General features: G+C 65.9%; 6 protein-coding genes across 6 annotated transcripts; 2 read left to right on the plus strand and 4 right to left on the minus strand.

The window, feature by feature from the left end:
• Positions 1-194: 194 nt before the first annotated feature.
• EMIHUDRAFT_194396 (hypothetical protein) lies at positions 195-701 on the minus strand (the record flags this gene model as incomplete). Its single annotated transcript, XM_005794214.1, has 3 exons — positions 195-277; positions 356-499; positions 602-701. 3 exons carry the CDS (start codon positions 699-701, stop codon positions 195-197), a joined length of 327 nt encoding a protein of 108 aa, XP_005794271.1.
• Positions 702-3,857: 3,156 nt separating this feature from the next.
• On the minus strand, positions 3,858-4,270 carry EMIHUDRAFT_194397 (hypothetical protein; the record flags this gene model as incomplete). Its single annotated transcript, XM_005794215.1, has 2 exons — positions 3,858-3,976; positions 4,060-4,270. The coding sequence occupies 2 exons, from the start codon at positions 4,268-4,270 to the stop codon at positions 3,858-3,860; spliced, it is 330 nt and encodes a 109-aa protein (XP_005794272.1).
• Positions 4,271-5,820: 1,550 nt separating this feature from the next.
• On the plus strand, positions 5,821-8,801 carry EMIHUDRAFT_461009 (hypothetical protein; the record flags this gene model as incomplete). Its single annotated transcript, XM_005794216.1, has 6 exons — positions 5,821-6,498; positions 6,594-6,647; positions 6,793-6,864; positions 6,939-7,112; positions 7,338-7,545; positions 8,728-8,801. The coding sequence occupies 5 exons, from the start codon at positions 5,821-5,823 to the stop codon at positions 7,506-7,508; spliced, it is 1,149 nt and encodes a 382-aa protein (XP_005794273.1). The 3' UTR covers positions 7,509-7,545; positions 8,728-8,801.
• A 609-nt stretch (positions 8,802-9,410) lies between these two features.
• On the minus strand, positions 9,411-11,040 carry EMIHUDRAFT_461010 (hypothetical protein). The gene is made up of 2 exons (XM_005794217.1): positions 10,482-11,040; positions 9,411-10,411 (listed from the first exon to the last, which is right to left on the minus strand). Exons 1-2 carry the CDS (start codon positions 10,950-10,952, stop codon positions 9,749-9,751), a joined length of 1,134 nt encoding a protein of 377 aa, XP_005794274.1. The 5' UTR covers positions 10,953-11,040; the 3' UTR covers positions 9,411-9,748.
• An 8,435-nt stretch (positions 11,041-19,475) lies between these two features.
• On the minus strand, positions 19,476-22,499 carry EMIHUDRAFT_447490 (hypothetical protein). The gene is made up of 6 exons (XM_005794218.1): positions 21,916-22,499; positions 21,572-21,784; positions 20,746-20,865; positions 20,531-20,625; positions 20,105-20,295; positions 19,476-20,031 (listed from the first exon to the last, which is right to left on the minus strand). The coding sequence occupies exons 1-6, from the start codon at positions 22,402-22,404 to the stop codon at positions 19,592-19,594; spliced, it is 1,548 nt and encodes a 515-aa protein (XP_005794275.1). The 5' UTR covers positions 22,405-22,499; the 3' UTR covers positions 19,476-19,591.
• A 426-nt stretch (positions 22,500-22,925) lies between these two features.
• Positions 22,926-23,915, plus strand: EMIHUDRAFT_95066 (hypothetical protein; the record flags this gene model as incomplete). Its single annotated transcript, XM_005794219.1, has 1 exon — positions 22,926-23,915. One exon carries the CDS (start codon positions 22,926-22,928, stop codon positions 23,913-23,915), a length of 990 nt encoding a protein of 329 aa, XP_005794276.1.
• Positions 23,916-23,982: the final 67 nt, after the last annotated feature.

The following is a 23,982-nucleotide window of genomic DNA, read 5'->3' on the forward strand; positions in this document are numbered from 1 at the left end:
GCTCCGCTCCCACCACCCCACACGCCACACCTCCAAGCATAGCGTTAGAGATTTTTAGAAGCCAACTCTCCTCTTCTAGCGTTAGCGAGTAGCTGGGAGGGGTGGGGGAGAGGGTTGGCGGGAGAGGGAGAGGCACCGCGCGCCGACCACCGACACTCTCACACACAATTTCTATATTTCTGCGCGGTTCTGCGCTATCTCTCTTGCTTCGCCTTGAAGTCTTCGAGGGCGCGCTCAAAGGTCTCCTTTGTGTGCGCTGTAATCTCGTAGAGGGTGCCTGCACCGCAGTCAACTCGGTAAGGCTGGATGGGATCAGGAGAAGGGGGGCAGCACTTGGTGGTGGGAGGGGCCGCACCGAGGGCGCCGTGCAGCACGGTTGTCGCGGATGGTCCGACAGTCTGGATGCGCAGGTTCATCTTCGGCTCGGAGGGGTGCGGGACCGAGTAGCCAACGAACGAGACCTGCGGGTCCTTGTTGAGGACGTAGCGGAGCGAGTTGCCTGCCGACGCGTGAGGGAGGCTCATGGGGTGCGATGGGCGAGCGCTTGCGGCCGTGGCTGGTGAAATTGGCATCCGAGGCTCAGGCGAAGGGTGGCGGGCACCGATCGTGTGGTCCTCATTGTGCAGGGTGAAGGTGGCGGCCGACGTGTCGCCGCCAGCCTCAATCTCGACACGCTGTGGGGGCTCGTCGCCGTCGGCCATTGATGCGGGACGAGCGCTCTCTGGGACAGCGACGCGGTCAACTCTTGCGCGAGGCGCAGAGGGAGGCGAGAGGGACGACGGAGGGTCCACGCAAAAGAATTTCCCTTCGCGACGCGACAGAGGAGTGAGTCTATCGGTAAGCGCGGGTTAGCGCGGGTTAGTGCTCACTAACCCGGCACGGGTCAGCACGGGTCAGAATGGGTTACCATAACCCGGCACTAACCCGGCACTAACCCGGCACTAACCCGGCACTAACCCAGCACTAACCCATGCGGCTGGGGGGCATACGTCAGCATGGGTTATGGTAACCCGAGACTGACCCGGCGCTAACCCGGGTTAGTCTCTCCCTCGGACGGCTTGGCTGCAGCTGCCCCTTGGTGCTCTCCGCGGCAACGCCGTTATCGGTAAGTTGAGCGTGTAAGGAGTGAGTCTATCGCGTATCGGTAAGCGCGGGTTAGCGCGGGTTCCACACGGGTTAATCCACACTAACCCAGCACGGGTCAGCACGGGTTAGAACGGGTTACCATAACCCGACGCTTACCCGGCATCTAACCCGGCACTAACCCGGCACTAACCCGGCACTAACCCGAGACTAACCCGGCGCTAACCCGCGCTGCTCGGGGGCATACGTTAGGATGGGTTAGTGCCGGGTTAGTGCCGGGTTAGTGCCGGGTTAGTGCCGGGTTACCCTCGGGTTATGGTAACCCGTTCCAACCCGTGCTGACCCCCGCTGGGTTAGTGTGGCTTAACCCGTGTGGAACCCGCGCTAACCCGCGCTTACCGATAGACTCACAGAGGATGAAGCCTTGTCAGGAGCAGGAGAACTAGGAGAGCGCAACCAGTAGGAGGGAGAACGGGAGGACCACGCAAAAGAATTTCCCTTCCGTGTGAGGAGAGCGACGCGACTAGCGCATCACACACCTCTCCTTAAAATCCCTGTGTGGTGGCGGCGTGCCGTCCTCCCATCCCTCCCTTGGTATGTCTGTTTTCTAATTTGGTCGGTCTGCTTTCTTTCTTTCTTTTAGAGCGACGCGACAGAGGAGGAAGCGACAGGGGATACCCATCACTGAGCCGACGATGCTATGGGTAGCCCCAGGGTGGCGCCCACCCCCATACCCTCAGGCACTTGCCTGCGCCCTGGCCGCGCACGCCGCGCACGCGCGCGCACGCCCGCGCACGCCGCGCACGCGCGCGCACGCCCGCGCACGTGCGCGCACGCGGCACTACGCCCGCGCACGTGCGCGCACGTGCGCGCACGTCGCGCACGCCCCGCGCACGCCCGCGCACGCCCGCGCACGCCCGCGCACGCCCGCGCACGTCCGCGCACGTCCGCGCACGTGCGCGCACGCCGCACTACGCGGCACTGCCCAGGTTCCCTCACGCTCAGATTCCCTCACACTCAGATTCCCTCACGCTCAGATTCCGTGCAAGGGGGTGCCGAGGTATGCCACAGGCCGGGATGGAGTGAGATCTTGCGGGGCAGGGCGTGGGCTAGTGCGCGAGGGCGCAGGCAAGTGCCCGAGGGCATGGGGGTGGGCGCCACCCTGGGGCTACCCGTAGCATTGTCGGCTCAGTGATGGGTATCCAGGAGAGAGAACGACGAGAGTGGGACGATCGCGAGGTGGCATGAAAGGTTGCAGAATCGGCGAGGGACTGCGAAGCGAGATAGGAACGAGGCAGACGCCCAAGCGCCAAGGGTGGGCGACGGCTAGCACCACACTCCTCTCCTTAAAATCCCTGTGTGGGTTCGGCTCCGTCGGGCGTCGCCCAATCGAGCCTGCCAAAACCCAAAAACCGCGATGAATCGGCTGCGAAATGAGGCGTAAAATCAAGGGCCCGGAGGGTCTGACCACGAGTCTCTGCACTCTGGGGGGTCCTCGGCCATGACCCCCTCCCCAGCATGTGGTGAAGGCGCTGGGGGGGGTCGGGACCCCCCCCTAGCATGTGGTGAAGCCTCTTCGGACCCCCCCCTAGCATGTGGTGTGAGCAGAAGTTGGCGCCCCCCTCCCTGGAAGCGATGTGCGCCTGCTCCATCCCTCCCCTAGTCCCTCCCCTGGAGCACTTGGAGCTTGTCTGTTTTTTTTCTTGCACGGGATACCTGCCTACCTACGTACGGGACTGGCGCGCACTGGCACTAACACAGGTACACCAACGGGAGCCGCCTCGAAAAGAATTTCCTGGGGCGTGCTCTTCCATCCAAAATCCTGGCTGTGCAGGTGGGTGGGGGGCGGGGGAGGAGGGGGGGTGGGGGTGGGGGGGGGCTGTCGCCTGTCCTCCTCCCATCCCTCGTTTGGGTTGTCTGTTTTATTTCCTTTCCGTTCCTGCGTGCTCTCCCATCCTCCCTTCGTTGGTCTCTGTTCTTTCTTTCTACTTTTTACACGGGGCCCCAGACACGAACACAATTAGAGCGACACGAACACAGTTAGAGTTGTTTGGTATTGAGCTCCCGCCGATCTCGCGCTAACGGATCTTACCCCACCTGTAACCTCTCTTTTAGGTTTTTAGGTTCGTTGTTAGCAGAGCAAGGCACAGAGCTCACACAAATCACAGCGGGAGGAAAGCGGCGAGTCGCAATCCAGGGGTCGTTGTGGCGGGCCACCCTGTCCAGAAAGGCACAGGTGCCAATCTGGCGTCTCTCGACCGAGTCTATGTAACTATGAGCCCTGGCCGCCTCCCGGTGGTGGCAAGGTTGAGCAACCGAGAGGCAGAGATGGTGCGGGGGTACGGGTGTTCCAGGGGGTCACGACACGCACCGACCCTTCACGAACCGAAAGGCTGTGCCCGGGGAAGGCACAGAAGGCACAGTAATCCGGCACGTGTTGGGCGCCCCATGTTCCGTTTGGCGGCTAGGTCGGCTCAGGGCCCCGTCCACTTCCCTCCCACTTGGCGCGTGATGTTGAAGAGATGCGGGCCGGGCCAGGCAGCCAGGGCGGGGATAGGGGGGCGCGGGCGGAGGGCGGGATGGGCCGGCAAGCGGGACGGGGCGGAAGTTGGCATGGGCGGGCGCGGTGGGTGGTTCGGTAGGGCGGGGGGGGAGGGCGAGCGGTGGAGTAGGGGGGCGGTGGAGGCGAGGGGCGGCGAAGGTATTGTAAAAATCTCTCTCTCAGACACGGACCGTGTTTGGAGGGAGGAACGCGACACACGGACCGCGGAGGTCTAGGCTCTGGCTTCGTCCGTTTTGCCTGGGTCAACCCGAGCGAGCTGCTGCCAGGCGACGAGCATTTGCTCGCGGGCGGCACCGCCCACCCCCTCGATGCCGGAGGCTTTGTCTACGTCTATGACGAGACAGAGTCTGGCGAAAAAAGCTTGCTTTACGCAGTGCAAGGGGCTGCCCCGGCCAAAGTGCGGCAGAAGCAACCGTTCCCCTTGGAAACCAATATCGGCGAGCACGGCTCCTTGAGCTCGCCACCAGGCAGCAGGCACGGCTCCTTGAGCTCGCCACCAGGCAGCAGGCACGGCTCCTTGAGCTCGCCACCAGGCAGCAGGCACGGCTCCTTGAGCTCGCCACCAGGCAGCAAGCACAGCTCCTTGAGCTCGCCACCAGGCAGTGGTTTGCTTGCACGCCGCATGGATCCATCGAAAAATTTGGCCGGAGCGCACAAGCAGCTGATGCAAGCCATCGGCAAGGTTATTAGAGCAGTCACGGTGTCGCGCCTACTGACTGAGAGCCCCGACGTCGCGCTCAGCACCGCACGGCGTCCGAGCGATGTCACGAAGGCATTCCGGGTCCAGGAGGCGCGCTGCCTGCTCGACAGCGACCGTGACCGCTTGCTGGCGGCGGTCGACGCGGCTTACGGCGATACTGCTCCGTTTGATGAGGTCCGTGCGCCGTGCCCCATGCTGTCGCGGTGTCATTCCCTAGACTGAAATCCTAGTCCAACACCAACACCAACACCAACCACAATGCTCCCCGCGCAGGCCGTGCAATCTTTGATAGATGACACGAGCAGCAATCGCTTCGACTACTCGATCGAAGAGCCGTCGCCGCTGCGTCGAACTGCGCGCAGGGTCTTGTCTTTCGCGCAGTCATTGCCATCTCCCGGCGTGCCAATGCGGAAGTGGTTCTCCACGAGGCTCCCATCCGTTCGTCCTTCAGGGCCGCTGTCAGGGGAGTCCAGGGGGTCGAATGAGGGGTCCAGACTAATATGACCCCCGCGAGCCAATGTTTTTTTTATAGCTCTAGTCTTAGAAATTTCAGTTAGATTTTTTTGTCGCACGACACTGTGTGTCGCTTGCGCTTGTCGTCGTCTTCTATCTCGCGTCTCCTTCCTGCTTCCACCCCGCATATACCGCGTTCGTCAGGGGCGGGGAACCCGCAATTTGAGATGCTGAGGGCATTTTGAGTTGCAAAAAATCAATTCAGATTGCATTTTTCAACTCAGAATGCCGAGTTGACTTTTCGCATTTCAAGATGCACACCGCATTCCAAAGATGGTCCACGCATTCCAGGATGCGTCGACCATCCTGGAATGCGAACTGCATTCGTGAATGCGCTAGCATCTGGAGTTACCCCTTTGCATTCTAGGATGCTCCTTGCTATTTCAAGTTGCCTTCCTCAACCTGAGATGCCCAGCATACCATTTTGGCCAATGCCGCATGTCGGCGGGGCATCGGTAGGCTGCGGCTCGGCCTGCGCCTCGGCAGTCGTTGCCGCTGCGCAGCTGGATATGGTGGCGCACGTGGCGTGGCCTGTCGTTTGCATGTTTTGCAGCCCATAACCGCACGAATTGTGCATGACCCTCAGCAATCCGTGTTCGATCGGCAACGCCCGTGCCGCTGCTCTGTGTCTCGTTAGAATCAGGCATGGAGAGAGAGAGAGTTGTTCTTTGGGAGAGAGAGAGAGATGTTTGTTCTTTGGTGTCGTGTGAAAGAGTTTTGCTGTCATCTCTCCCTTCTCGACTGTCTGTCTTGTGCGTCTTGGGTCCGCGGTTGTGTTTTGCATCAGCGTGCGAAACTCCGAAAATTCTTTTCGCGCGGGAGTAAAGAAAGAAAGAAAACAGCCCCCCCCAGTGAGGGTTCGCGCGGGAGTAAAAGAAAGAAAGAAAGAAAACAGACACGCCAAACGAGGGATGGGACTCGCGCGGGAGTCTGGCGGGGTGAAAATTCTTTTTAGATTACCATGTGGGGGTGGTCGCTCCTCGTCTCGCTGGCGCCACCGTCGGCGCTGTCGCGGCTCCCAGCTGCGACGCCGAGATACTTGCGCGCACCTGGCGTGCGCCTTTCGCTCGACGCCTCCGCGCTGAGCGCAGTGGGTGAGGTGGAGGACGCTGCGCCCGCACCCGACCTGCGCCTCGTCGCACCCGCAAAGGTGAACCTCTTCCTGCGCGTGGTGGGCAAGCGGCCGGACGGATTCCACGAACTGGCATCGCTGTTTCAGACCGTCTCGCTCTTCGACGACCTCGACTTTTGGACCTCGCCGCGCGAGGAGGGCGCGCCGCTCGCGTCGCTCGAGGTGACGCCTGACTCGCTCGGCGCTGAGCTGATCCCGACGGACGAGAGCAACCTGGTCGTGCGCGCGCTCAGCCTCTACGCGGAGCGAGTGCCGTCGTCGCCCGCCATCCACTGCCGGCTGCACAAGCGCATACCCGCGCAGGGCGGCCTCGGCGGCGGCTCTTCGGACGCGGCGACCGCTCTGCACGCGGCCAACCGGCTCGCGGGCCTGCCAGTCTCGCAGGAGACGCTGATTGAGTGGGCGGGCGAGCTCGGCTCCGACTGCGGCTTCTTCCTCTCCGCTGGCACCGCCTACTGCACCGGCCGCGGCGAGCTCGTCGACCCGCGCAGACCGCTGCCGCCGACGGTGTGTCTCTCGCGCCCTCTGCCCCCTCACCCTCTCCCGCCCCCTCTGGGGCGGCCGCGGTGGCGCTGACCCTCTGCCCGGACCTGGAGCGGCAGGCGTGCTACCTCATCAAGCCCGCGGCCGGCCTATCCACACCCTCCGTCTTCAAGGCGCCACTCGCACGGCTCGTAGCACTCGCCGCCCGGCTCTCTGCGCCTTGCGTCCCCCGCCGCGGCCCTCGCCTCGAGAGTGCAGCTTGGCGGAGGCCGGGCCACCTTCACACTCGCTCACTGCTGCCGCCGCCGCCGCCGCTAGGCGCTCGGCCTCGAGCCCGGCGAGGCCGGTCCCGCGGGTGCAGACCCCGCAGACCTCCTCTCGCGTTTCGAGGGGCGCCGCCGCCGCCGCCGCCGCCGCCGCCGCCGCCGCCTAGCCTGAGGGTTCGCCGCGCGTCCTCCCCCCAGGGGGGTGACGTGTACAATCCAGATCTGTACGTCAACGACCGGGAGCCACCCGCCTTTGAGCTGATGCCCGAGCTGAGGCAGATGTGCGACGACCTCCGCAAGTTTGGCTTCCAGGCGGTGATGATGTCCGGCTCCGGCACCACCTGCTTCGCCATCGGCATGCCTCTCGAGGAGGTGCGCAAAGGGGGGGGGGGGGGGGTCGCCCTCGCCATCTCTCGGGCGCCGTCCGTGAGGGTGGAGCCACGCATAGAATACAACAGCAGTCGGAAGTGGGCTCGAGGCACACACACGGACACGGACATGAGAGCCATGTATGGTAAGGTAGCAGAGCACAGCATGCCACAGCTGCAGGGAGGCGCAGCATACCACAGCTGGTGTCCGCGTGGCGCGTCCCCGCAGGTGCAGGAGACGTGGGTGGACGAGCTGCAGGCAAAGTACGACGTCGAGGTCTTCGAGGAGATGTTTTGCCGCCGGATCGCGGACGAGCCCTCACTCTGGTACACCGAGCAGCCGCCCGGCGCGGTGCTGACCAACATTGAGGAGCCCGAGCGCGGCCTCTTCCCGCTCTGATCACCCGGCACACCCCGCCGCGCACATTCGGATAAAAATCGTATTGTAAATAAATAAATAAATAAAAACGGTCAAACTCTGAGACGAGATGGGATTTAGGGACATGTGTCCCCGCCCTGCACGATCTTGGTGACTGTGAGGGATCTTCAATCCGTCCCCTCACCCCCCCTGGTCACTACCCGACACTAGAAGAGCGGCAAGAGTTGGGGCTGCGGCTACGGCTGCGGCTATGAGAGGGGCCGGGGTCGCGGGAGAGCCGCTGGGCCGCGTGGGCGCGCCTACACCGCTCTTGCTCCGCTCGCCACCTCTCGCAAACGTCCAAAGTCATAGCCATCACCTCCTCCGGCAAGTCCTTTTCGCCTATCTTGCCGTCCCTCCATGCCTGGTAGAGCTCGTCGTCATAGCCATATTGCATCACAGCCTGCTGCACTGCGTCGTGCACAACCCCTGCCACCCTATCCCGCGCCTCAGCGTCGGAAAATTCGAGCTCGGAGTCATACCCGGAAGCAGGCGCAGACGGCCGCGGCGATTTGGCAGGCGGCGAGGTGGGGGAGGGAGAGCGCGGCGGTGCGCGCTCGTGGCTCCCGCTGGTGCCAGAAGGGCCAGCGCCCAATGCGCTCAGCCTGTTCTTGTCCACCACCTTGGGAGAAGGGGGTGGGGGTCCACCTCCCTTGGGTGCGGGCTTGCGGTGTTCCTGCTTCCGCTTGCCCGACTTTGGCGGGTTGCGGCCGAAGTTCTTCATGGTGAACCTGTCCGGCTTGCCGCCCTTCCCGACCCTCGTCCACCCCTCGGGCGACTCGTTGGGCCGGGGTTGCTGCGCCTGTTGGTGCTGCGAGTGTGCCTGCGATGCTGCGGCCGGAGCGGCAGCGGCGGCAGGCGGTGCCACGGGCGGTGCGGCGAAAGTGGCGGTAGGCTGAGGCTGCGCAGCGTCCTGCGCGGCCCGCTGCCTGGCCTCATCCTCCCGCCTCTTCTCAGACTTGGCCTGGATGATGTACTGATACCCAAGCGGCACCGGGTTGATGCTGACGGAGTGCCAACCGTACCTCTCCATGCGCTCCGCGAGACAATCAATCATCGCGTGGTCGCGTGGCGACACCTTCTGGCCGAGGACGCGCTCGACCATCCGGATCTGACGCACGTGGAACGGCTCCAGGCCCGGCATGGAAGCCTCGGAGTCGGACATGGCCCCGTTTCGCCGTTTTCAAAGAGGTCGTGCAAAATCGTATTGTCTATTTGATGACTAGTTGCAATTACGGGTGCTGTCATAATGACCACTTTTGATGTTTTTTTGTCCGTGTTGCTCCCAGCGCCCTCGCCCGCGCTCCCTGAGGCCATGGCTGGTGCTACTAGTATGGGGGGCTACCTGGCTACCGCGAGAGCGACCCAACTCGCCGACATCGTCCGATGATGGTGCCTCAAAGTCAGCCTCCGGAGGCTATCGTTGCGTCGAGCCGGCGGTGGCCGTGACATGTGGTTCCACCACCCCTCGCAGGCTTTGCCTCTGACCGCCACCGTTCCCAGGCTGCCTAATGGGATGGAAAGGAAGGCTCGGCGAGCGTATAGAAGCGTGCTCGACCTCGTCGTGGCAGCCTGCACGGCAGCGCTGGCAGGCGCGATGAGCGTCGTGCCACCTGACCCGAGACGGGTCGCAGGCGTCGTACCGAGCGCGTCGAGACCGTGTCCTGATGTGATCTGCACGGGTAAATCACGTCGGGGTCAAAGGAGCGACGTGCGACCGGTCAGAGGTTGATCTCCGATCTCAGCGACGTCGAGTCGCCTTCGGTGGCGACAGCTAGGATGCATCTCCTCCGTCGTTTTTCGCGCGATGGCCCTGAGAAGCTGGCGGTGCACGCAGGCGGACCTTCCTGGAAATAGAGGCGACAACCTGGAGCGGCAGCGTGGTTTCTCATCGTGCTGACACGTTATTTACTCTCTAGACTCTACCTACCTCTACTTGTACCAGGCACTGCGGCTCGCTAACGTATGCACATATCCACATGCAGCGAGAGAGGGGAGGCTATACACATTTCACATACAACGACCCAGTTGCGTCAGGAAACTAGCGATGGATCAGACATCCCAAGCAAGCCATGTCCATGTGTAACTTTACGCGCATCCGCAGCATTGCCAGTGCGCGAGAGCCGAGGCTAGGAGCGCCGCTGTGCGCCGCCTCCTTGCCCCGACTCTAGCTGCGCGCGGCCGGCGGCCCTTGTCGACCCCGCTGTCCAGATAATCGCTCGTCAGCGGCGCTTCTTCGCGCTGCTGCCCACCCTTGTGGCGCCAGGCTGCGCCGCGCCCTTCGCCTTGCCTGGCGCCGAACCACCTCGCTCGCCACGCTCGCGCAGGATGCGCGCCTGCTTCTGCTCGAGCGTCTCGCTCTTGGCCGTCTCCGGCTTCCGCCCGCGCTTCGTCCATGCTTCCACACTGAGCCAGCAAGTCATGCCAAGAAGCGCGCGGAGGCACCACTTGGTCAGGTCGTTGAACTGCAGCAGCAGCGGCCGCACCTCGGTCGCGTAGACGCGGTGGTCGTGGTTGCGGTTCACTTCAAACTCTGTTGTCGCGCTGTAGAAGCTCTCGTCCAGCTGGTACGCCTCGAGCACCAAGCTCAGCCTCGAGCGCTCGCCCCCGCCGCCGCCGCCGCCGTGCCCGCTCCCGCCGCCGCCCTCGCCGCCGCCCCCGCCGCCGCCTTCGCGCAGCCGCCAGCTGTCGACGAGGTGGTACGAGTCGCCTCGGAAGACGGCCAGCATGCCCTCCTCGGGAGAGACGCTCCCCTCCGGGGCGGCAAGCTCTGCCGCCGACTCGGGCTTGTTGGAGTACGACCAGAGCTTGAGTTGGCCGCCCTCCATCCCGTCCGGCACCGTGACGTAGAGGACAGAGACGGAGTGCGCGAGGAAGAGGCGTACCTTTGGGGGGAGCGGCGTGTCAGAGGCCAGCGCCTGGGGTTCCCCTGGGCGCTGCGAGGCGGGGCCGCGCCGAGTCGATCCCGACAGTGTTGTCCACGTGGAGGCCCACCGCAGGGTCGCGGGCCTCGTCGGCACTGCCGCCCGCAGGGACGACGAGCGCGTTGAGGACAAAGGCGTTGGCCGCGGGGTCGCGGAAAGTCTCGAAGAACGGCGAGAGGAAGGAGTACGTGCCGTTCATAAAGTCAGGGTCGCGGAGCTTCGCGGCGCCTTGCGTGTTGAATTTCAACACAAATCCGCGGGTGTTGGCGAAGCCCCGGCCGAGGTATTGCCCCTCCAGCGACGGCAGCGCGGCCTCGAGGTGGCTCCTGAGGCTGCTCAGCTGGTGCTCGCTCATCGCATGCTTCTTCAGCGTCACCAACTCCTGCGCCGGCGTAACGGACCGCACGGCGACGCCGGTCATGTGCTTGCTGTACTGGCGGCCGCCAAAGATGAGGCAGACGGCGAGTATGGGCCACTTGTCCTTGACGAATGCCAGGAGCATGGCCCAGAAGGGAAGTCGGCGCGAACTCACCACCGAGTCCGCCGCGTGGTTTGGGCCGTCGGAGCCAGTTCAGCAGGAGCTTGTGGTGGCGGGCACTAACCTCCGGTGGTTGCGCCGCGTGGTTTGGGCCGTCGGAGCCAGAGAGAACCGCGTTTTTCTTTTTTCGCCGGCTCCAGTAGCTTCGATCGACACCTCTGGTCGTCCTGGACCGCCTCGCTAACGCTCAATAGTCTAGCGAAGGCCTGATGTCCAGTTCCGCCGTCCTGAGCCTCCATCCACCCATCACCGCGCTTAGCAACCCCCGTCAGCAGTCCGCCCGCCTCTGGGTAGGTATGTCGGTACACGCAACACGGTACTCGAGTACTCGAGTCGTGATACATGGAGAGAGAGAGAGAGAGAGAGAGAGAGAGAGAGAGAGAGAGAGAGAGAAAGAGAGAGAGAGAGAGAGATACAGAGAGAGAGAGAGAGAGAAGGAAAACCTGTGTGTTAATGGACCAGATGTTATCATCATAACTTTGGGGTGGTCCGTCCGTCCGCTAATTGAAAACAAATTGAAACGTTTGGATGGGGATTCCTTACCGGACGGACCACCGACCCAGAGGCCGGAGTCGGCGGCGGGATCGATGGCTACTTTCGTTATCGCGCTGCTCGCCGGACTCTCAAACGCCGCCGCCGCCGCCTCCTCCTCCTCCTCCTCCTCCTCCTCCTCCTCCTCCTCTTCCTCCTCTTCCTCCTCCTCCTCCGCCGCCGCCGCCGCCTCCTCCGCCTCCTCCTCCTCCTCCTCCTCCTCCGCCTCCTCCGCCTCCTCCTCTTCCTCCTCCTCCTCCGCCGCCGCCTCCTCCGCCTCCTCCGCCTCCTCCTCCTCCTCCTCCTCCTCCTCCTCCTCGTCTGCTGCCTCCTCGTCCGCTGGCTCACAGCTGATGCCGCACCCCCCTCTGTCTTCGCCGCCCCCCCCATCGCCCCCGCCGCTGGATCCGTGCTCCGATCCGGCCGGTTTTCAGCCCACATGCGAGCAGGCCCACGGGTTTGGGCTCTGCAAGGAAGATCACAAACACACAACCAACGTTGTGGACTTGCGCGACGTGATCAAGGACGTGCAGGCGCTCTGCCCAGAGACTTGCCTCAGCGACGTCGACATGTCTACACACGCAGTGCCGCTTGGACTTCGTGACTACGCGCAAGCTCTGTCAGGACGGGCGCGCGACTTGATTTGCGACCTCTGCGAGGGCAAACCAGAGCTGCCCTGCTGCCACAACCACCCACACCGGCGTGGCCTCAACCAAGGACATGGACGAGCCCTCACCACGATCTGCGTCGAACAACTGTATGGCTTAGACTTCAGAGGCTTTGCGGGGCCAGATCCATGCTTGCAAGCCAACGTGGAGAAGGACCCGCACCTCCACCTTGCTCATGGCGGCCGCGCCGACTTCCGCGGGCGCGATGGCAGGTACTACTGCTTCCTCTCGGCGCCGCGCCTGGCCATCAACGTTAGGACAGAGGACGCCACCTTCCGGCTGCACAACCTCTACGACAAGGGTGGCACTCTGGTCGTGGAAGGGTCGTTCATCACCGAGGCGTGCCTGGCCTGCTGTGATCCCACAAACCACCGAAACCGTTCCCAGCCCGCCCTTTCCTTCCCCGGTTGTAGATCCATTTTGCGGCCCGAGTCGGCGGACGGAAGAACAAGCTCTGCCTCGCCTCCTTCTGGGCGAGCGAGTTCAAGTGCGAGATGTGCCAGAGGGCCGGCTGCAACGCGTGTCTCCTGACGCGTCCATGATCTGTCCCGTAGCGAGTACAACACGGGCTTCAACATGATCAACGGCTCCTGCGGCGGTGGCCCCTTCTTCCTCGGCACCGGCGCCTCCAAGCGGTGCGAGGAGATGCTCATCGCCGTCCGCTTCTCGAGCGCCGAGTTCACCACTGGCGGTTGGACCGCCGTCGTGCGCGGAAACTGGGTGTACAACCGCATCTCCGGCCCGGCCCACCGCCTCGACGTCTCGCTCCGCGCCCGGGGCGGCGTTGCGGCGCGGCACCTCCCGCATGGGATCATCGGGCAGTCTTTTGCGTCGGCCGAGCCGCGCCAGGGCCGCGTCGATGAGTACCCAGATTCGGGCACCTTTCGGACATCGGCGATGGCGGAAGGCGCTATCGAGGGTGAGGCTGCCATGTACGAGGTGGCGGCCCCGCACGCGACGAAGTTTGCCTTCTCGCGCTTTGACGGCGCCGAGGCGGCACTCCCTACCGGCGCCAGCTCCGACGACGTCTCTGCCTCCATCTCGGGCGAAGTGGAGGCGCGCCACGCATCGCCTGCACGGCGCCTCTCCGAGTCGTTCCCGCCGTGCGCGCCTCCGTCGCCGCCCTCTCCGCCGCCCTACCCGCCCTACCCGCCTGATAAGGCGCCCAGGCCGCCACCTCACACGCCCGACTCGGACGGCGACAACATCCCCGACGCCGAGGAGGGCACGGCCGACAGCGACAGCGACGGCCTCCCCGACTGGACCGACCCCGACTCGGACGGCGACAACATCCCCGACGCCGAGGAGGGCACGGCCGACAGCGACAGCGACGGCAACCCCGACCGAATCGACCCCGACTCGGACGGCGACAGCATCCCCGACGCCGAGGAGGGCACGGCCGACAGCGACAGCGACGGCCTCCCCGATTCCACGGACCCCGACTCGGACGGCGACAGCATCCCCGACGCCGAGGAGGGCACGGCCGACAGCGACAGCGACGGCCTCCCCGACTCGACGGACCCCGACTCGGACAGCGACAGCATCCCCGACGCCGAGGAGGGCACGGCAGACAGCGACAGCGACGGCCTCCCCGACTCGACGGACCCCGACTCGGACGGCGACAGCATCCCCGACGCCGAGGAGGGCACGGCCGACAGCGACAGTAACGGCCTCCCGGACTACCTCGACCCTGCGCCGCACCCTCCAGGCAAGGCACCCACGCCGCCGCCGTCGCCGCCACCCTATCCGCCCGGCGACGCGCCCACTCCACCGCCGTCGCCGCCACCCTATCCGCCTGGGAGGGCGCCGGCGCCGCCGCCATTCACTTGCGCCGCGCCGCTCGTGGAAAGTGAATGTGCAACCGAGTCGAGCAGCGCGGAGAACATCTGCACCTGCACGGGGATGGTGCGGCTGGGGACGCCCCACGACACCTCGGGGATGGCCGCCTGGACGGACTGGTTCATCGTGCAGGGGTCCATCGTGTGCGACGCTTCGAATCCGCCCTTTGTCGACCCGGCGCCTTACTATCCAAAGGCGTGCGTGTGTTGCCCCTTCCTCCCGCCGCCGCCCTTCCCGCCCGGCGCGGCTCCCTCTCCGTCGCCACCGTCGCCTCCTCCCAGGCTGCCGCCGGGGCCACCCCCGTCGCCGCCTCCATCACCCGATCCGCCTCCAATGCCGCCGCCATACCCTCCGGGCGCCGCGCCGGTGCCGCCACCGCCGTCGGTCCCGCCGCCGCCTCCCTTTTTCCCGAACAAGGCACCGAAGCCGCCGCCCGCATCCCCTTATGCGGACACTCAGCTCACTCGGTGTGGCGCGACGGTGAGCCACGCGTCGACCGAGGTCGGCACGTGGGGGATCTCAGGACCTGACGGGATTCCTCTCTACGCCACAAACTGCATCAATGGCGTGGTGGATACGACGGGTGCAGGGCTCGTGGTGCGACAAAGCGCCGCAGATGCGCTCGGCGAGTTTACCCTTCCCCGACTCAACACGACTGGTCTGTAGGGCACGTTCGGAATCCGTTATTGGCCAACCGAGACGACCAAGGATGGCTACTGCGCCTCACAGGTCCAGGACGACCCCTGGCTAATGATCGACATGTGAAAGCCCCGCTGCTACACTTGCACGGCTCCTCGCCTGCGCTTATCCCCGCCTCACCCCCTCCTCTTTGCAGGTGTGGCTGCCCGCACGCAGAGCCCTCTTGCCCGGACGTGAGCGTCGCGCATGTAGTCGTCTACAACGTGGCGGGAGCTCAACCTGCCGACTATAAGTACATGGAACGTCTTGGGACGTTCGAGGTGTACGTGAGTGCGACGCCCGCGCCCGAGGCCTTGTACTCGTCCGACCCGAGCCGCACGGTCGGGCACTGGTGCGGCCGCTACCACGCCCCCAACGAGGCGGGGCCGTTTGATGTCGAGTGCGACGGCTGCGCACGCCCTCTCAGCGCTTGGCGTCTGCACCGGCCCACACCTGCCCGGCACCTACGCGTAGGTGCACGGGCGTCGGAAACACCGTCGGGCGGTACGTCATCATCAAGCTGCCCGGCCCGAACCGCCAGATTGTGCTGCGCGAAGTCACAATCTCCGGCCACTACCCTCCACCCCCGCCGTCACCCCCGCCGGTAGTGCCCTTCGTCTACTACCCTCGCACGGAGGTGTCGGGCGCTGGGAGGGCGCCGTCCCAGTGTGTCAAGTATGCCGACCCAGACGGGCCCGATGCGTACAATGTCTGCAAGCGGAACCACATCTTCCAGTACAAGGGGGACAGCGTGTCCTACCAGCAAACAAGCGCGGCAGGCGCCGCCTACGCATCGAACCTGGCGACATGGCCGGGCGCGCGGAACCCGGGCAAGAAGCTGTGCTCCCGCCACTCGCAAGCGAACAACAACCTCTACGGGGTGCGCGCCGCCAGAAGGCACCCCTCTCTCATCTTCCTCTCGACGCGACGCCTTTCCGCTCGCCAGGTGGGCTACGCTTACTACGGTTGCCGCGACTCCGGGTACAACTGTGCCGTGGGTGGCGATCTGGCCGGCGGTAGGGTGCTGCCGGTGGAGTGCCCTCCCCTTTGCGACTGCGTCACGTACGACTGCACGGGCCCGTACGGCGCCTGCGGCACGGAGGAGGTCTACCGCCTCACGCCCGAGTACGAGTACCTCTCCTCGCAGCGCCGCCTCTGTCCCGCCGGGCTGAACAGCTGGGAGTGCATCGGCGCTTCTGTTCGGTGCGACGCGCCTGGACGAGGCAACTTCATTTCGGGCTGCGCCGCCAGGTGCACGCCTTGCCCGCCATCCCCGCCTCCGGCGCCGCCGGCCCCGCCGCCGGCCCCACCGAAGGTGCCACCGTCCCCACCGCCGGATTACACCGTCGCACCCGGTTGCATGAACGTGTTTTCATATTCGTGGTGCGCCACCCCCGACAATCCGTTCTCTCCCTCCACGAACTGGGGGAACCCTACTATGTCGGGTACGACGGCCTCGGGAGCCACGTCAACCGACAGCTGCTGCAGCACCAGCAACAATATCGGCGACTGCTGCGCCGGCGGTTGGCGCGCTAGGGATCTCTCCACCTGCCCCTGCTCCTGTTGGAGCTGCCCGTATGGTGTGGAGAGGGTGTGCGGCAACAACGTGTGCTGGAGAGAGAGGTGCCGCGACCCGCCCCCGCCGAGCCCGCCGCCCAGTCCTGGCCCCTTGCGCCCGCCCCCACCCCTCCCACCGCCTCCGTCTCCACCGCCGGCGCCGCCCAGCCCCCCCCGCGTGCCACCGAGCCTCCCGCCATTTAGCCCGCCGTCAGCACCTCCCCCTCCCTCTCCGCCGCCGCCGCCGCCGCCGTCGCCGCCGCCGTCCCCATCGCCGCCGCCGCCAGCGCCCCCGCCGTCCCCACCGCCTCCGCCACATCCGCCGCTCCTTCCAGAGTTTGGTTTTGTGAAGCGCTGCGGCGCCACGATGAGCTCAGAGGGCACCTACGCGGGCCATCCGCTCCCCGCGGCCCACTGCATCGACGACGCCCACACCAGCGTCGAGCCATTCATCAATGATACGCACCTCGCCGCGAGCCTGTGCGCGACGCAGACCGAGGGTGAGCCATGGCTTCAGATAGACCTCTGCCGCAGCCGAAACATCGAGCGCGTGCTTATCTACAACGCGGGCGCCAACCGGCCGACGCGGGTGGCGGGACAAGTGATGGGCTATCTCGGCTCCTTTGAGCTGTACCTGTCGGACATATCCGACGGCTGGTGGAACTACCCGACGCCGTGCGCGACATACACGGCGCCGGCCGAGCCGGGGCCCTTCGAAGTTACCTGTGTCGGCACCGGCCGCTACCTCGTTCTGCGCCTGCCAGGGCCAAAGCGGCAGATCGTCCTGCGCGAGGTGCAGCTCTACGACCCTCTGCCGCCGCCAAGCCCGCCGCCGCCCTTCCCTCCGTCACCGCCGCCCGTCGCGCCGCACTGTGAGTTTGTGACCTTTGCGAATGCCGGCATGAACAATGCTTGCGCCGGGGTGTACCACTGGGACCCCTTCGGGCAGGCGTCCGGCGCGCCCAACTGGGGCGTGTACCGTAAATGGGATCGTCAGCTGTGCCAGATTGGCAGCGGCAACTCTTGGAGATGCATGTGGTCTAATTACCCATGCTCCTCTGCTGGAGAGGGAGAAGGGAGCGTTCAATGCGTGCCCGCCCCGCCGTCTCCGCCGCCAGAGCTGCCGAGCCCGCCGCCGCCGCCTCTTCCGCCCTGCTCCGACCTGCCGATGGTAGAAAACCCCAATGGACATGTCGTAGACAATTGGTGCGACACAGCCGACTGTTGCACCTACCGCTCTGGCTGCCAGAGCTGCTGCAATCATGGCTACCGAAACGATGACTGCTGTCCGTGCGCCAAGTACACGTGCGAGTTTACGACGTCGACGGCACCTGCACACTCGTCGAGGTGCACCGCGCCGCCGCCGTGGCCATCGCCACCGCCTCCGCCCAGCCCACCCTCGCCACCCAGCACGCCACCACCCAGCTCGCCGCCACCTCCGTTGCCGCCTCCGCCGCCGCCACCGAGCCCACCATCAGCGCCTCCGCCACCCTCGCCGCCGCCGTACCCGCCGACGCAGGCGCCCACTCCGCCGCCGCCGCTCCCGCCACAGTGGCCGCCGTTCCCGCCGGCCTGCAGCTACAACCCACAGACAGCGCTGGACCGCGTCGGCGCGACCATGAGCTCCACGTTTTACACGTTCTATCCTTCGAACCTGATCAACGGCGTCACGAGTACCTCCTGTCCGTCCGCCTACGCATCAAGTTGCCCAGGGGCCACGGGTTCGTGGACCTCGGAATTGTCGGAGACAGACCCGTTTGCTCAACTCGACCTCGGCGCGCCGAGCGACATCGGTTCCATCGTATTCGATGCCAGTTCGACTTTTGGCACCCACGCCACAGTCACAGGACCTTACGAGGTCTGGCTCAGTGACACGGCCACGCCCTCTGGCTCCCGCTGCAACCATGGCGACTTTCCGTCATCGGGAACTTCCCTCACAATCGACTGTGTGGGGACTGCGCAGTACGTCACCTTCATTCTGCCCGGAGCGAGCCGCAGGTTCCAGGCGCAGGAGCTCACGGTGTACTCATGCTCGTCTTACCCGTCTCCGCCGCAGCCGCCGCACGCACCGCCGTCGACACCGCCCCCGTGGCCCGTGTGGCCGCCGCGCCCATCGCCGCCGCCCCCGCCGCCGTCGCCACCGCCACCGCCGTCGCCACCAAGCCCACCGGCGCAGCCTCCGCCGCCGTCCCCATCGCCCACGCCGCCACAGCCACCCGCGATACCTCCGCCGGCGACTCGAGGTGAGGGCCTCGCTTGCAAGTACGCCGAGTCGAATTTTGACGGCGGGAATCATCAATGTGGTGGGACCTACGTACTGAACGGCCGTGGCCAGTATGACAAGCTTTGTTGTGGGAGCGCCAGATGCCTCTGCCCTGCGGGCGATACAGGTGACGCGGACCACCCGATGGGCCTTTGGAGGTGCATCATGCGCAGTTGCAGCGACTGGTCAGGTAGCGTCGACAACTGTATTGAGGACACAGGTAGCGACGGCTTTGGATATGTGACCTGCTTGCCGTCGCCCGCCCCCCCCCCTCCGGGCCCGCTGGATCCGCCCGCCCCTCCGCCGCAGCCCCCTCGTCCACCGCCCCCCACGCTCCCGCCAGCGACTCCGCCGCCACCTTGCACGGACATTGACGGGGGCCTGACCAGTTGGTGCACAACCGATTCGAGCGCGCCCGACTTCGCTGGTAACCACGGGAGCGACTGCTGCCAGCGAGCTGGAGGCTGCTCGGGCTGCTGCAACGACGGCTTCCTCAATCCAAGCTGCTGCCCTTGCGCCAAATACCAGTGCGAGTTTGGCATTGAGATTTTCAGTTCCGGCGGCTACTCGTACGAGCGGTGCGCGGCGGGCCCTTGAAAGGTCGCGGCATCCAGTCGTCGTGCTGCCTGTCTACACATATCGCGCAGTCTCTCCACCGGAACCCGGCTCCGCGCCTTGATTCTGTCAGGCGGCTCTCCAGCGCGCAGCGGCGCTCTCCCGCGCGGCGTGCGCGAGAGTAGAGAGGGCGGGGGCGTGGTGCGCGTACTTACCTAGGTAGTTTCCCTCGCTAGGATCTGCTGCTGACTCTCTCTCTTCCTTCTCGCTCTTTGTGAGGAGAGAAACTTCCATAAATATTTTGTTTAAGTTTGATGACATGGCGAGTGGACGATCGAATATGACGGCCGGTCTGCTTAAAAGAGGCTGCTGACTGGGCAAGGGGCAAGCGGCCGCGAGGCGCGCACAATCGTACGCGCGGGGGGCGCAGAGAGATGTGCAGGTGAAGAGCCGAACTCTCGTTCACTCCCTCAGCCACAAACATGGATGGGGCGGAGGAGCAAACGGAAGGGTCACGGCGAGGGCGAGGGCGAGGGCGATGCCGAGGGCAAGGGGTCAGCGCCAGAGGCGATGGCCTGCGACAAGGACCAAGCGCTTTGGGCGCGCTTGGTCATGCCGCGGCGCTTCTGCCGCGACTTTTCGAGCGAGAGGCCGATGCGCGTATAGAGGGGCGCGGAGCGGCGCGCGAGGACGACGGCGGCGACGGCGCCGGCGAGCGCGATGGCGGCGATGGCGGCGTGCGCCTTGACGAAGCACGAGGCGTCGCACGAGGCGGAGGAGGAGGCCGCGACGCGGCGGTGGAAGAGGCGCGGCAGCAGGTTGGCGAGGAGCAGAGTGCCGGTGGCGCCGCAGCCGCCGTCGTAAAAGAGGTAGTTTGTGTGCAGGTGGTCCGAGCCAAACAGCTCCGACGCGAGCACCACGAGGTGCGGCCAGATGGTGCCGAAGGAAGTGCCTATGGGTCGGCAAGCGGCGTGTCAGCCAGACGTGGGCCGTGGAGCTGGCCGGCGGCGCCAGAGAGCGCGCGCCCGCGAGGAGGGCCCCGGCGAGCAGCAGCGTGTGCGTGTGCGCCGGCGCCGATGGCGGACCGTGGAGCACCTCCCCCCGCGCGGCGTGCGGCAGCTGCGCCACCGGAAGCTGCGCCGCCAGCAGCAGCCCGTGTGCGGCCGCCATCCCGACGCAGAGCATGACGACGATGCCGCACCGCGACCGCCCGCGCCTACGTCGTGAAGACAGAGCGAAGGTCGGGCGTGAATACGGCCTCGTGCGGTGCAATCCAGCGGATCGCGTGAATACAGGGGCTACGAGTACAGCGGACTGCAGCGCACCACAGCGGGATGCGTGTCTACGTGCCCTCTCGAGCGCCAATCGGAGGACACGGGTTAGTCTCGAAGATATGGGGAGGTCTGTCCTCCGCATCTAGGCGCCCGCGCCGCACGAAGAGGCGGTCCGACGCGTCGCAGCCGACCAGCCGCCCGAGCATGTTCCCCGTCGAGAAGAGAGTGACGAGCTGCGCGACCAGCTGGGGGTGGCTGCCGCTCGCGCGGACCTACCGGCGAGAGAAGGGGGAGGTGCTTGAGCCTGGTGTGTAGCGGCTTGGGGCCCTCCCCGGGGTGAAGCGGTTTGAGCGTGGGGGCCAGGGCTCTTGTAGGGGGAGGGGGGTGCGGACCAGCTGGCCGACGTTGGTCGCAAAGAAGTTCCCTCCCCCGATGGCGGCGCATCCGGCGAGCCACAGCAGCCACGAGTCTGGGCGGCGGAGCATCTGCGGCAGCGAGAGCTGCGTGCGCGCCTCGGTGAGGAGGAAGGGCTCCGGCTCCACCCCCGCCGCCCCTGCGCGCCGCACCGGTCCGCCCGCCGCCTCGCGCCTCGCCGCCTCGCGCCTCGCCGCCTCCTCCGCCGCCTCCTCGCCCGGCGAGCCGTCGTTGGCCTCGCCCGCCCTGCCGCTCGGCGGCGCGGGCGGCGGCTGGGAGAGCCAAGGCAGCGCGGCCTCCGGGCCGGCGAGGAGCGGCGCGCGGCGCGGCGACGGGAAGGCGCGCCCGCCGGGGCTGGCGCGGGAGCGAGATGGCGCGAGGAGGGGGAGGAGCGGGCCGAGGGCGAGCGGGAGGGGCGAGAGGGCGAGGAGGCCGAGCAGCCCGACCAGGCCGGTGTGTAGCGGCGAGCCGGTCTGCGGGGCGAGGGAGGGCGGCGGTGAGGGGAGGGCGGCGGTGAGGGTGAGGGGAGGGGAGGGGAGGCGGCGGTGAGGGGAGGGCGGCGGTGAGGGGAGGGCGGCGGTGAGGGTGAGGGGAGGGGAGGGGAGGCGGCGGTGAGGGGAGGGCGGCGGTGAGGGGAGGGCGGCGGTGAGGGTGAGGGGAGGGGAGGGGAGGCGGCGGTGAGGGGAGGGCGGCGGGCGGGTGGAGCAGTGGAGAGAGGGAGCGGTGAGGGGAGAGAGAGAGGCAGCAGCAGCGGTGAGGAGGAGCAGGCAGGCAGCGGGGAAGGGGTCGGTCGGCCTGCGGCACGAGGGAGGCGGCCATGCTCGCGCCGCACAGCAGCAGGAGCAGCCAGAAGCAGAGCCGGAGCAGCGCCGCGGGCTCGCGCGACTGCTGGCTTGGGCTGCGAGGAATGCATGCAGCGCCGAAGAAGCAGGTGCCGGCGCTGATGGCCGCCCAGATCAGGAGGCAGCGCAGCGCGCCCGGCTCGCGGGAGGGCACGCCGAAGGCGACCACGTACGCCTGCCCAAGGAGGGAGGTTGAGGGGCGAAAGGACCGAGAATGCGGCCGAGATACGGCCGAGATACGGCCGGGGTGGAGCCGAGGGGAGGTGGAGCCGAATACGGCCGAGGTGGAGGGAGGTTGAGTCGGGCCTGCGAGACGACGGCGCCCGACAGGCCGACGAAAGCCTTGACAAGAGAGACGACGCGACCGCGCTTGCGCCGGAAGTGGAGCACGGGCGTCGAGAAGGCGGCCGAGGAGATGAGCTGTCCGCCGACGTACACTACGCAGGCGCACAGCACGAGCGCGGTGCCCGGGTCGATCGCTCCGGTCGGCGCGGCTCCGGTGGCGATCGCATACATGGCAACTTGCAGCGCGGCCTGGATGGCGCCGCCGAGCAGCAGGCCGGCTGCGGGGCCAAAGGCCTTGGTCACGCGCCCCGCGAGCGGCGCGCTCACAAAGCCGAGCGCGTAAGGGACGGTGTTGATGTTTGCCAACGAGGCGTCTGAGAGCCCGAGCGAAGACTGGATGGCTCCGCCGTAGATGCCAAAGCCGTAAAAGCTGCCGGTCGCGCAGCCCGCGTAGAGGCAGGCGACAAAGGCGCGGCGAGGCAAGGAGGTGGTGGCCGCAGTGGACGGCATATAAACACGTGGATTGAACACTACACCGCTCTGATAAACTCCGGCAAGAGGGAGTGTGCAGTTAAGGGCGAAGACGACGCCCTTGGTGCAGTCGCAGCCGGAGCAGGGCGAGCGAAGCCGCGGGATGGTCATTTTATTCCGTTCCTTCTCTTGCTCTGTCCTGCGTTGGGAGCTAGAGCCCCCAAAGCCGCTTCGCTCTCCCGGGACCCAGCGTGGCGTCCGACTTCGGCTTTCTTCATTTTTTGTGTTTTCTCGGTCTTTCTCGAGTCAGCTCGGGCACCGCCTCGGTATACAAAATGCGCCTGCGGGCGGACCCTTACAGATCACAGATCACAGAAACGCGCTCACTTGCTGGCAATCAGGGTCTGTGGTTGGGGACCCCGGATCAAGGCGGACACCGGTCCTTCTTGCTCAAACGCTCGCCCCGAGCCGCCTCCGCTTCTCCGCTTCCGCTCTCCGCTCCGGGCGAGGGCTTGGCGTACAGAAACGCGCTCACTTGCTGGCAATCCGACCAGCGCGGCATGTTTCGTCACAAGAAGAGATCGACCAACGGAGACGACAAATCTAGGCCCTCCAGGGCAGGCACGAGCGGGGACGTTGACAGCCGCACCGGCGTGCTGCCAGACGGCTCCTGCTTGGCCGGCGCAAAGGCGGCCGCCTTTGCCGGCGCGACAGTGGACTGCCACTGGGAGGCCTCACCGCCTCGTTTCGACGGCACGCTGGAGGCGTTTGCTGCGGCGCACGCCACCGAGGCCGCCCTCGTCGCGCAGCTGCGCAACATCGTCAAGAAGTGCTCCTGCGGCAAGGTCTGCGGCTTCTCGCTGACAGAGTGCAACGCGTGCGGGAAGCCGCTGCCGGCGGAGACGTCGCACTCGCCAAACGTGTTTAGCGGCTTCATCTACGGCATCGCCTCGGCGCCCTTCCCGCTGCACATCTCAATACGCCGGCAGAGCGCGCAGCTGCTCGTGTTCGACGACCTGCTCGCTCTGACGCCGTGCCACCTCAACGCGGTGCCCACCTCGGCGTACATCCCCGATTGGCGGTTCCTGCTCCGGCGGCCGCGGGAGGGGCTGCTGCTGGTGCGCACGCTCGAGGAGGCCGCCTGGGCCTGCGCCTGCGAAGAGTTCCTCGCCTCTCCGTCCTTTCGGCACAAGTTTTTGCGCGGGGCGGCGCGCACCGAGTGGACGAGCGCGCACAGCGAGGCGCTGCGGCCTCACATGGTGGTGGGCGCGAACTTCCCGCCGTCGCAGTTCCAGCTGCACCTGCAGTGCTTCCTCATGCCTTGGCTCCCCTTCCAGTACCGCATGTACCTCGACGGGCAGCACATGACCAAGGGACGCTTCTTCCCGCTCAGCTACATCAAGGCGCGCCGCCGCCGCCTCCCCGCCTCCACGCCGCGCGCCCCGCCCGCCCTCGTCCGGTCCGGAGGCCTCGCGAAGCACGAGCGAACCCCCTCCAACTTTTTAACATATGCCCAAACGCTATCGCGGCATAAAAAAAGTAGGAACTAGCAATCCCAAAACAATCTCTAGGGATCAGACGAATCATCTAACTCAAAAAAACGTGACTACGCACTCC

The sequence above is a fragment of the Emiliania huxleyi genome, assembly GCF_000372725.1.
Source record: "Emiliania huxleyi CCMP1516 unplaced genomic scaffold EMIHUscaffold_1, whole genome shotgun sequence".
Taxonomy (NCBI): domain Eukaryota; phylum Haptophyta; order Isochrysidales; family Noelaerhabdaceae; genus Emiliania; species Emiliania huxleyi.